Source organism: Aptenodytes forsteri, unplaced genomic scaffold, assembly GCF_000699145.1.
Source record: "Aptenodytes forsteri isolate BGI_AS27 unplaced genomic scaffold, ASM69914v1 Scaffold7, whole genome shotgun sequence".
Classification (NCBI taxonomy): Eukaryota; Metazoa; Chordata; class Aves; order Sphenisciformes; family Spheniscidae; genus Aptenodytes; species Aptenodytes forsteri.
Genome location: NW_008795919.1, coordinates 41,167 through 54,283, shown reverse-complemented (window position 1 = coordinate 54,283; position 13,117 = coordinate 41,167). Strand labels below are relative to the sequence as shown.

The 13,117-nt window shown below is 41.7% G+C and overlaps 1 protein-coding gene across 1 annotated transcript in view; it reads right to left on the bottom strand.

Moving 5' to 3' along the window:
* Positions 1–3,111: 3,111 nt before the first annotated feature.
* RRAGC (Ras related GTP binding C) overlaps positions 3,112–13,117 on the bottom strand; it is a 24,543-nt gene continuing 14,537 nt past the window's right edge. The window contains exons 2-7 of the mRNA XM_009284720.2: positions 11,291–11,494; positions 10,395–10,594; positions 9,403–9,517; positions 7,724–7,866; positions 6,182–6,330; positions 3,112–5,160 (exon numbers count right to left, since the gene is read on the bottom strand). Of these exons, the coding sequence (XP_009282995.1) occupies positions 5,009–5,160; positions 6,182–6,330; positions 7,724–7,866; positions 9,403–9,517; positions 10,395–10,594; positions 11,291–11,494 (963 nt within the window). The 3' untranslated portion in view covers positions 3,112–5,008. The remainder of the gene's footprint in view (positions 5,161–6,181; positions 6,331–7,723; positions 7,867–9,402; positions 9,518–10,394; positions 10,595–11,290; positions 11,495–13,117) is intronic.

Genomic DNA, 13,117 nt, shown 5'->3' with positions numbered 1-13,117 from the left:
TTTTGCAGCATCACAGAGCTGTTGGATGTAAGGAGCCCCTGAACGTCATCGTGTCCAACTGCCCTCTCAAAGCTAACGCCAACACTACATCAGGTCAGCCCTAGCTCTTCCTAGCTGAAGCTTGAAAACATCCGAGGATGAAGACCCATAACTCTCCGGGTAACCTGTTCCAAGTACCGCATCCCCTTCTCAGCGAAGACTTTTTTCCATAGTATCTAACTTGAACTGCCCATGCTGCAACTTGATGTCACTCTCCCTCATCATACCATCAGCCACTATCAAGAACAGCTCGGCTCTGTACCTCCTCTTTGACTGTCCATTTAGACATACATGGTAAGAACAAATGTTGAAGTTAAAAAGGATATCACGTAGTTGCAAAAAGGAGGTGAACAGTCATATTGAAAATAAGCAAATATAATAATAGTTCTAGACATGGAAAAATACTCTGTTTGTAACGCAAATGAAAATATCCTAGCATGAGGGATCTTGCGCAAAAAACGTTTACTTTGCACTTGAACAAACTGACAGGAGGACAAAATCCTTTTTATCCAGACAATATAAGAGAATTTTACCAAATGTAGGTTGATTCAAAAAACACTCCAGCATTCAGAAAAGGCACCTCTAGAACTCCTTTTTAAAGGATACTTCTCTCTTGCTACCCATTTCCAACTCTCAGGGTAGAAACCAGTGCTGGGAAGGCAAAGCATAGTGGGGAAAGGAAAGGAAGGGAGAAGATGGCCATATGCACAGTAGCAGGAGTTAGTGGAAATATAAAGCAAGAAAAAATAAAAGAAAACGCTTTACCTGGGATACAGCAACAGCACTTGACAAAACAGAAAAGTTTAAAGAAGACAGTTTTCCTCAGCTGCTCTGTTCTAAGTTAACTCAGTCTTCAAGGAAGAACTACAAACACCTCTGAACTTGTCCTACTGTGCAGCAGCAAGTGGATACGTGTTTGTCCCAAGTAAGACCTACTTGAGGCAGAAAGTGAAGAAGACGGTTTCGGGTAAGGAAACATTTTTTTAAATCTTCTCGTAGACATGTTACAAGAGTGCCATCTACCGTGAGAAGGTACTCAAAGCTAAAAAAACCCCGCTATTCTATACCGAAGGGAACACAAAATCTTTCGTAAATGAGAAAAGACCATACGCGCACAGGCGTCAGGTACATACTCAGGCTGACCGGCAGCTCCCAAAACCTGTCACATCCCGTACTGCGAGGGCCGGACGGAACGCTCCCAGTCTTCAGCAACTCAGCACGCACTGATCCGCGCCAGGCCAAGCGTCGATACGCAGCGGTCCCGCAGACGGCAACTACGGTAGCGAGTTTCCCCTCAGGCGAGTAACGGCGCAAGGGTCGCCCCCGCCACCGCACGCGCGGCTGCGCGCCAGGGCTCCCTCCCGCCGCGCCGCCTGCCACAAAGCCCACCCGCGCCGCCGCGGAAAATAACGGAAGCGGGCGGGAAAACGCCCGCTCCGCCCGGAAGCCGAGCGACAGTTGCCTTCGCGTCATTTGGGCGCCCCCTGCTGCCTGGGGCAGCCACCGCGGGAGAAGACCGCGCTCCGGCCCCACCCGCCGGACGCGTCAAGCCGGCGCGGCCCCGGCCCCGGCCCCGCTCAGCTCCCGGGCGGGGGCTCTGACAGCGCCCGCCATTGGCGCCTCAGTGACTCTTCTCAGCGCGGGGACGAGATGCCTCGGAGGGAGGGCCGTTCGCCGCAGGCCGCCACACGACGAGAGTTCTCCCTGCGCTTCCCTTCCTGCTGCGTGAAGGCAAGACCCCGCTCCGTGTATCCCCACGCTTACAGCTGCTGTTCGTTAGCTAGAGAGTGAGTGATTCAGTCACGCGTGACTTTTTGGGGAGGTCTGAGAGGAAGGGAGGGAAAACCACTCGCTCTTCCAGCCAAACGATAGGCAGATTTAAATCTTCAGGACAGCAGATAGACACCATCTTTTATTCTTCTGCCCCCTCTTCCCAGGCTTGGTCTTTCTGTCCTTCCCTTTCCTGTGCTACAGCTGGCACGATTGTCAACTGGAAACCTAGCCCGTGATTAGCAACCATCTGGTGCCAGACACGCGGAGTTTTGAAAGGTATCTTGCAAGGGATTGCCTTAGTCTTCAACAGGAAGAGATTTTATTCCTTCTCCCTGCAGGCTAGTCACCTTTTCCCCCACGCCCTCCCCTCTCTGCGCCTTTTTTCTCCTTAAAAGCACACGTGCTCGGTTGTTTGCAAAAAAGACTGCAGAGCGTCTATACCGCTACAGGTTCAGAGGAAAAAAAAAAAAAAGGCGGAAAGGTGAAGCACTAGTTGATTGTCTCCTTTACAATTTCAGTCCTTTTATTGGAGAGACTGATATTGCCTTCCCTTATCCCTAATAGGATCTCTCCCAGCAGCAGGTCAGCACAGGAAGGGGAGACGGGCCCCTGCACAAGGGAGAAATTAAAGCCTAATTCCTATCCTTCCCCTTCCCTCCCTGGCAGCATAAAGATTTCAGCAGAAACCGAAAACTGCCTCGCTAAAGCAGCAACAGGTTAAGTAACACTCGAATAGCAGCATCTGACTTAAATTGATTAACGTTAGGAAGGACATTAAGACTAGTTCTAGTAAACTAAAGAAACATCGTGCTCCTTACTGGAGACAACTTCAACTTTTAAACCTAATATTGTTCAGGTAATAATGAAAATCATCAGTATTCTGTTTTGAGATGCTACTATTAACCTTTAGTAAATGCAACCATTCAAGAGTAAGGTAATGCTGACAAAAAAACAACCAAAACAAAAAAACACCACAACACGCACACCAGAAGGCAGAATTTCAGAACGCAGCCTAAGACTCACCGTTAATCAAAAGAAGAGAACAAGTCACTTCATTTATATGCCTCTAAAGTCTAGAGTCATCTTCTGAAAACCGAGTATTCCGTTTGGAGTCAGCTTTTAACTGAGAGGAAAGCTAAGGTTGACTAAAATTTTTTAAAGCCTCACATGGGAAGGTGGTATTTAACTTTTTTAAAGAAATACTGTGAGGATAACATGGCTTTTTAAAATTTGCTTAACCATATAGGCCTTTAGACTTTTGCTGAAGCGTCTCATCCTCCAACAGAAACAACAGTGTTACAGTTTGACCTTTTTTCATTTTATTAGCACAAAATCATGTAGAGAGTGAAGACAAAGAGAGGAACATACATGTGTACTTAGAACATGGAAAATTCACTGCACAAATGGGAATGATTTATTCCGTCCTGTGATCTTGCCAATTACTTCTCCTCTCACCTTGAGTACTAGAACACTGTGACAGAGCTTGCAAGCTACAAAACCCAATCTTACAAGCCTGCAGCACTTCCTTAAAAAAACCCTGCAGTTCCATTACCAAAAAGGGGCTCAGCCTAGGTTCAGAACTACAACTGCTATTAAGAGAACTGAACTAGAGCAGTTGAATTCCCAAGTCTCACGCTGACTGTGGTAACTTTTGGAGCAGATCCTTTATGTATTTAGTATCGTACAACATCTTTAAAACTGAGGAAAAACATTTACACAGTATGCACATACACCTTAATGTTAATGCATGTATACTCATTTTTACATAGTTCAATGAAAATCCATTCTATAAGCACAGAAGCAATCCTGTGGTTATTTCTGACCACATAAATACATCAGTTGCAGAGATCGCTTACAGTTACAGATCTTCTTGCAGAAACTTTTATAGTGGCACTTGTATAGTCAGTTGGTCCAGTGGCTTCGCAACACCTATACACACATAGGGACAGGTAAAAAGAGGCAAGATCTTTATGGGCCAGTAGCTGAGCTTACTGCATAGCAAGGCTGATGTACAGTATGACATCTGCAGTAATAATACCAATAAATTAGATTAAAACAATTCAGATATACTTCCCATAGTATGAAAGGCAGCATTCACAAAATCAGAAAAAACACTATTCTATTCAGATTGCATGGCGACAAACAAGAAGGTGTTTGCCACAGTACAGAATCAACGCACTTTCGATGTCCAGTATTATTAGTAGGTTGTGGCACGCTGATATTTAATTGCCATGCAAGGGTAACGCCCTCAGACATTTTCCTAGGAATTGTCTCGATTATCAGTCAGAGGGTAGAGAGAGCTCCATCGTCAAGAGTCAGTAACTGTCATTTCTTTGCTTGGGAATAGCTGAAAGTGGTTGCTTTATTCCAACAGATGGCAGACATTCCAGTTTAGTTAGCCACGCAGTTGTTTTGTGAATAGGATTAATCACACAGATTTATGACATCCATGTTTTTGCAAAAGAGAGCAGGTAGTTTATTTCTGGTTTTCATACTTCCCTTCCATCAAAGGGGGCATACCGAGAAGTGTGGTCTGAAAGCAAAGTATCGCTATCTCTTAAAATGAAACTCCAGGTCAGCTCTCCAAACAACCATAGAATCACTACAACAGAGCTCTACCTTGCATACTTAACAAGTACAGAATTCACAATAATACTCTGAGCACACTGGTGAGAGCAAGAACTACGTTATGGAATGATTTGTGAGACCATCCTCACCAAATAAAAAGCCTGAGTTTCACATGCTTTAAAAATACCACCACTTTTTTTTTTCATGACAAAAGGGTAAACTTAAGCAAAAGTGGATATTCTACAGATTAATTAAAAAAAAAAAAAAAAAAAAAAAAAAAAAGGTGAGCAAGTGACTATTCAGTGTTTCATGCAAAACTCAACTCAATCATTTGTAAGTTTTGACCGGGCAACCAGTCAGAGACAGACTGTTAAAATAAGACTCCAAACTGAAAAACCACTGCACTTGCAATAAAGCTGGTTTCAAACTGGCATTTCTAACTCCACTGGCCTCAAAGTATTTTTACAGTAGTTTCAGTTGTCCAACATGAGTTACAAGTTGCTGTTCCACAGTTAGCGCCACTCTTCTCCTGTGAAACATACTTCAGGCTTTCAGACTATTCTTCTCTTGTTCCACAAGACTTTGGAGTGAAGAGCTGACAAGTCTATCCAACGTCTTTAGTTCTCCTCTAGACTGCATTCCTAGGTGTGCCATTGTGAGTCACTGCTTTCATATTTGAGGCGCTTGATTGATGGTTGCAGATTCTGTGGGAGGCAACACCTACTTCAAAGACTTCATGAATGGCTTTGCGGAAGCAATGAAAATTGTAGTCTATCAGACCTGTCAAGAAGGAGGGGGAAGGGAGAGGAAAAACTGTGCTCAGCTTGGCACATTTACATAATCAACAGAACTTCAAAATAAATATAAAATGTTTCATTTAACCAACAGCTATTTTGCTACTTATTTTAGTATGAATTTGGATTCAGAAGATTTAACAAAGTTTTACTGATGCCAGCATTTATTTAGACCGTCTCGGTTTTTAGAGAAAAAAAAAAAAAGTACTCATTTGGAGTGCGAGATATATGTTCATAATTAAACAGCAGGTGAGGGGACAACACAAGACTTTACCCCCAAAAAACATGCTAGTACAGCATCACTTGAACGTTATCTTGAACTTTGTCATTCATATATATCTCCTAACTGTGGTGAGAAACTTTTGAGATCAAATACAGTACAGTTATTAAAAGAACACATCTGCTTTTTCTCTTTTTAAAATGCCAAGGTGAGTACTGTCCCCATGTAACTCAAATACTTTGACATTAGAGCCTACACTGTCATTTCTACCCCGTAACATACGCGAGACCATTCATACCATCATCTCCTGCAGGTCCAAGCAACTATATAGTTGGTTAGACCTGCAATGTATTAAACACTTTGTTCTAAGTTCCTACCACATACTGTACCTAGCCTACCGCTGTTGATTTCTTCAGTCATACGTTAAAAAAATTACATCAGTGCAACACATGATAGAGAATATGGCTATTCACAATACAGCAGCTGTCAAGCAGAACATAATAAGTATTACTCCATTCTACTGATTGCACTATAGCAGATGGTAGTGACACAGGGCACATTAGCTACGCAAGTCATTTCAGGAGGAGGACAGCGACTAAAGCGATGATTCACAAGGATAAAAATAAGACCTCTTTATACCTATCTCTACAAAAGGAGAAAATTCCTCCCACAAGAAATTAAACAAATTTAGTTACACAAATATCAAGGTGACTTGTAAAGTCATATTAATATTTTATAGTTGATAAAACATTAGATAAAAGCCGTTCAATGGGGAGGAAGTCCTTACCTTTGCGCTCAAAACTCTCTTCTCTAAGAATGCAAACTAATGCCAAAAACTTTGTTACTTCCTTTAAGTACAGGACCGTTGTGTTATTGAGCTTGATAATTGCCATTGACTCTTTATCATAAGCACTTCCAGTGCCATCTTCCTTTAACCTAAGAAAGAACGAGTTAACCCAAGACATAATCTAGTAGGCATGCATATATAACTTCAAGACAAATACCTGTTAAATGCAGTTAGAAGAATATTACTCATACTGAACGGTGAGCAAGTGAAGAACCTGCAGTGCAGGTCTTAATACTATTGTAAGAAAGACCATTATCACACCTTAAGTTTCTCAGGAAAGCTAGACCTAAACAGAGTTGAGGGTTTCACTAGATACTATCTATCTTAGATGAGCCGTTAAGAGCAAGCTATTAGCATGCATTCTTTCGATATCAAACTAAGAGCTGTGACTGTTTAGTCAATACTGTTTTCAGCTTACAGCTGAGCATTCTTAATGGAGGTAGTATAGCACATTAGTTATAGCATAGTTTACCTTCAAACCAAAGAGTCGCTGCTACTCACTGTCTCACTGAGTTTACAGTGCCACAGTAAGGTATCGAGTGATTGGTTTGAAGATTCTAATGCAGGACTTCTGCGTAGAAACATCAATGGAGTGACATCTCAGCGAAATTACTTTTGGTAAATTAATACAAAGGCTTCCTTAGTGAGGGCGGTGGCGGGGAGGGGTGTGCAACAGGGAGCAGGACACTTTTTGGTCTTAAGCTAAACCGGTCTGCATTTACAAGAAAAGATCAGGATGCTGCTTTCTATCTGCAAGTTATTAGTGTTAGTTAAATTACTGTAGAAGCAAAAGATGTATCGCGAGCTACTTCTAAGCACTCGCTCCTGAAAAAAAACCACAACACAAACAGTTACACAACCCTGGGTTGACCCATCAGGAGACAGACCATTAAACGTTGCGCTGTTTCTTGGCAGCACTGTATTTTCCAGGCTGCAACCACAGTGCTAAAATAAGTTACCGCTTCTCCAGAGCCACGTCAGAAATCCGTTGTGAAGTATAATTCAGCCGTAAATCGTGAGAAACAAGCACTATATGCATCCCTCAGAGAAAATCAGGAAGAGACGAGTTGACCTCACAAAAGCTACTCTGTTCAGATAGTGGCAAGTCTCAAAGCAATGTGACCGCAAGTTACACTTACAAGCTATGGCATGCTATCGACCCCAATTATTTGCAGGTGTTAACATACTTGCACCCACCATGCCAAACGAGACACAGCAGTATTCATATTTTACATTAAACGCTTGACATTTGTAAATGTCAGATGGCTGTCTAAGGCCATGAGTTGAAGGAAACAAACGGAGTACAAATGCTCGATCCAGCTGCCAAATCATTTGGCTTTATTCTAGTTACTTACAGAACCAATGTGCTCTACAGACCAATCGATAGCATCTTGCTGGATGACAAAGCCAGCACCACTTACACAGTTTGTAACCTATTCTACAACTTTTAAGGACTTTTTCCTAAGAGTATTCATCACTTACCCATATATACAGGAAACATCTATCACTACATCAATCATGTCACAGCACAACTCATATGACTGCATGTCCACAGGGGAACTGTCTGTTGCGATGTAGATTTTGCTGACTACATCGAAGAGAAAAGCTTTTTCAATGCCTGAATTCTTCAGAAAGAGAAAGAATTTGGATGAATTTTAAAAATAACTGCATTTTTAAAATGTCAAGTAGAATTCATACACTTTCACATTCTTAATAGCAGGAAATGGTTTAAACATAACCAGTTTAGAGGCTTAAGACAGAATCAAGATTTAGAGCATACAGTTTATAAATACAATACCCTTGTTGCCATAGCACATATCACCCTCACCTTCTAGTTGACAAAAATAAAGCTGGGGACGCAGTTAGAATTCTTTTTAGTTTATTATTTACCAGATCATAATTAAGGTTACATTTTACTGTGCTTCCAGAACTCAAATTCAGCAGTTTTCCTCTTCTGTGGTTCTTTTAACTCCAGAAGAGCCACACATTCTCATCCACCTGATGGACCAGGCTCAGAGACGAGTTACTTCATAGTAGTGCGCTGACACTTAAATTTTACGCTTGTAGTATCTTGGCAGTTCAGTTTCTGTGTGAGGCAGTTGCCATATAGTTTAACATGCAGAGCAAATAAAGTCAGCTTCTAAACTTATGACTCCATGAAAAGTATCACATTATGGCAGTTAGGGGTACGGAAAAGCACCAAGTCAATTGTACCATCCCATTTGTAACTGAGCGCTTTGGCAAAGCGCACATGCTCATACTAAGTTCAGAAGCCTTCTGCTGTTAAGCAAGTTACCACATATACACTATGGATTTCTTGCAAAGCTTAATTTCTATTTACGCACCAGAAGCATTCCTAATCGCTTCTTCCTAGCTAGTCTGAATACCCAAGGCAGTGTCCTGAGGACATCCAGACGATCCTTTCAGCATCAGGGCCACGCTCCATACCCTCATGGCACTGAGCAGGGTGAGCATTAACGTGCCCTTTATCCACTGGGCCAGGTTATTACAGACAGTCCTCTACCAACACAGGAAACAAGCATTCTACAGTAGCATGGGGCGACACATCTGACCTGCACAGCTCCTCTCAATCGCAACTGTTTTTTTCCATGTTGTCCACATGCCTGCAACAGCCTCACAGACATAACTTAAATGACAGGCTACTTCAGCCTTGTCTCTAGGGTGATATTTTATCTGATTTAAAGTATACAGCAGCAAATTTCTAGGTCACAAAATCTATAAGAAACGCAAACACTAAAAGAATAAGGGCAAAAGTCTCACAGGCCACATGAAATAGACAATTTAGTTCAAGGCCAAGTTCATATTATGAAAAAAGTCTCTTGCCAGTACAACTACATTAGACTACTAAGTGCCTTAGCAGACTAATCAGTACATCGTGCTGGCAGAAAACTTCCATACCAACAGTTATAACCAGCCAAACTATACTTTGTCAGTATTTAGAGAAACCTGCACAAAGCACACGCCAGTACAATTTAGCTGTGGTAAAGAGCTTCTAATGCAGGCAACCGGGCCAGCGGAGTACACCAACGTGAGTGCCACCTGAATCTCCCAAGGGCAGATCTAGCCAGCGTTCCTTAGCAGAAGTACTTACTTTACCATTCCGCGTATTTCACTCAAAGTTCTGTTAGATTAACACTTACTGATATAAAGATATTTAGTAGATTTTCCAGCGTTGGCAGTTGCGGAATGAGCTTCTGTACCACCTTACTGAAGGCTTCAAATATTGAATGGTCATAGATACTGGTCAAATAAAAGCTGAGATGAGGAGGGAGGGAAAAGGAAGAAAAAAGAACAAAGATTCAAGAGTATTTCAGAATTGCAATAGAAATGTTAAAGCTATGTTTTCTAACATTCAGGCCTGATGATTTAGCTGGGATGCCTTTGTCACAATATACCTGGCCACTACACCAAGAACCTAATTTCTGAGCGACTGGAGTAAACATAAAACAGACTTCCCCCGTCCCCGGGAGATGGGAGAACAGAGAGAAAAATTTGAACGTGCTTTCACAACACACTTAGCCTGCAGAATGCTTATCACAAAGGTGTTAAATGCTTGACTAGATTTCTTCAAGTCCCGTTCCTGGCCTTCCACTTTGTTCACACTAACACGCAAGAAATACTGGCAATACTTAAAGGCTCCGAGAGAATCAAAATAGCAGTAAAAACAGAAAAGATAGCTTGTTTTAAAGGTGTCAGTAGAAGACACCTTAAAAGCGAGCCAAATATCGAGTAAGAGACTAAGCTTTTAAAACCAATCACGCTGAAAAGTCAGTGCTAGCCAGGACTAGAAGGCAGGCAGCTTCCCCTCTCATTCCCCTGCTCCTCCAGGTCACATATACAAATTCAGCCTGTTATGCTGAATGAAAAGTATGAAAAAGGACCTTGACTTATCAGCGAGTTTATGAATAAACCTGTTGATTGGAATCTGATACAGTAGCCTGCCTTATTTTAGTCAGCCTAACAGCCGAGGCTTGGCCATAAATTCAGCAGTGTATTTTATAACAAGAGTTTGTGCAATGTTAAGAAACTAACAAGGCCTTGCTCTGGTCTGTCCGCTATTACATCTAAAAGTCATTAGTCTGTATGCATATCAGCAACAGTAGAATCACATATGCCAGAATCTTTAACTCACCTAAGGTGAAGTTTTTCAAGCCCAGCATCCGTAAGGTCATCGTTAGCCCTCTGATGAATATCCCTCTGAGTTTCTATTTTATGGTCATCCGATAAACCATCAACTTTATGAATAAAAACTTCAAAGTTCATTTCTGGGTTGACCTTGTAGGCTTTTGAAACTGTAATGTGGAGTCTTGTTAGAGCTTCCATGTAGTCATCCTGTAAATCAGTTTTGGCAGGAATGAATGAGAAGGCTTTATCTCCGATAACTATTCCATTCTGCACAAGGACAAAATATTTCAGTGCAAGAACTTCACTTCACTTCTGTAACTAAACAGAAGTATGGGAGAAGAGAATACCTTGGAGTGTCAGAAATCCAAGTAGCTTAGATTCTGTTATGTAAATTAAGTTGCATTACGTATACAAGGCTCAGCCACACAAAACTAGGCTTCAGAGCAAAAGGCAGCAGCAATCTCCAAGACGGTCCTAATAACCGGGTGATCTCCCACGGCGCAATTCCTAAGTTCATTAGAAGCTACCAGATACCCAATAGTACCAGTACTTGAAAGTGAGGTCAGAAGTGTGCTGTTATTAAATGAACTCCATAGCAGTCAACAGCAGAGGGAAGGGATAATTCAGACCACCTAGCACAGCAGGTTCTCACTATTATTGTAGAAAAGGTAAGTTCAGAGTACTCGCCCCTTTCCACTCTCTCCACCAGGAGCGTATGTTCCAGTCACTTCACAAAACTAAAAACCACACACCAAAAGTTAGATTGCCAACGCATCCTTTCATACATGTAACAGATGTTTTATGAACTTATCTAAACATACAAATTATTAGCTTCTCGATCATTCCTCTTGCACACAAAGCAAAAAGAAAACTTCCTTGTGATTCTTAGTGATTTGTATTTACCTGGGCATCAATAACATATATTAGAGCACCTGTTCCTCTGAAGATCATCTCATAATCAAATGTTGGATCAAAAAAGTCCATCTGTCCAGGAAAATCCCATATTTGGAAATTCACAAATGAACTGTTGGAAATATCATCTTTGTAGATCTTGTTGGTACTTTCCAAGAACAAAGTCTCATTGGGAGACATTTTGTGAAACACCACCTGTTAAAAGAACACAAATAATAGTCTCGACTTTATCTTACTAGAAGAGATTGGTAAAAGTTCTGCGACTTGAATCTTACAAATAGGTTTGTCCATTCTAAAGTGTACAGTTTCCTTTTGGTAAATAGTCAGCTTCCTGCATCAGCTGAGGAAATAACCTACCCTCAACCAGAGCCAAGCAACCAAATACAGTTAAACATTTTCACAAGTCTAAATAACACTACCGCCTAAAGACACAGACGTCCCAGTTACTCTTTCTTCCTTGCAAGTCTAACACAGTACTTTCAAATTCTGCTATATTAGCCAATTCAGATCTGGTATAAAGCCACCATGTTAATTAAGCAACGGCAAGCTTTTAAGAACTATTTCTTTCCAGTCTTAGAAATTCCTAAAGGAAACGTTGCTTTTAGTCTGCTGTCAAGTGCTACGACACAATATAATCAGACTGTTCCTAAACTACAATAAAAATGTACAAAAATAACATCTCAGTTTTAGAGATCCAAGTAGCTACGTAGTTTGCCATCTATTAACAACTGAATTATGTTTGCTGACCCTCTCAAGTATCCTAAAGAAACAATGAAAGCTTTCACGCTACTTGGTAAACGGTTTAGCTGCAGTGATGAAAAACATACTCATTGCTAGTACTCAAAAAGCCCCGCTGGGATTTTAGCCCTTCCCTGAACAAACAGAACTAGCGTGTAACCCCACAGCAAAGCAGCCTGTAGCAAAGGCAGTCAATTTTAACAGCGAACGTTGCACTAAAGCAACTCAACTGTATATATTACAAAAGTTACTACATATGTAAGGTGGTCGAACGCTAGGACTGCAAAAAGAAAGATGTTTCCTATATAGCACTTGGTAATTTTTTTTTTTTAATGTTTCACACAGTTACGGAAGTCATCCATTGAAGAGACCTAGTGCAACAATCTCTGTCAAAAAAACTGCAAGACAAACAACTCCACACCCAGCGTAGTTAATGGATTGTTTAGTGAGGTTCAAAGTAGTACGTCAGCCTAGATTTTTAAGGGAAAAAAATTCAGTACCTCAAGGCAAACGTTTGAGGAAGTCAGGATCTAAATGAGGTTTTAAACAGCAGGACATTTGTATGGAAAAGTAAAAACAGTTCTAGATATATAGCGGCTGCGTTGCAAGGACTAGAAATTCCTCAGGGTTTGCAGCACAGTTTTAGAATCATAGAATAGTTTGGGTTGGAAGGGACCTCTCAAGGTCATCTAGTCCACCCCCCCCTGCCGTGGGCAGGGACATCTTCAACTAGATCAGGTTGATCAGAGCCCCGTCCAGCCTGACCTGGAATGGTTCCAGAGATGGGGCATCCACCACCTCTCTGGGCAACCTGGGCCAGTGCCTCGCCACCCTCAGCGTAAAAAATTTCTTCCTTGTGTCTAGTCCAAATCTACCCCCCTTTAGTTTAAAGCCATTCCCCCTTGTCCTGTCGCAACAGGCCCTGCTAAAAAGTTTGCCACCATCTTTTTAATAAGCCCCCTTTGAGTACTGACAGGCTGCAAGAAGGTCTCCGTGAAGCCTTCTCTTCTCCAGGCTGAACAACCCCAACTCTCTCAGCCTTTCTTCATAGGAGAGGTGTTCCATCCCCCTGATCATTTT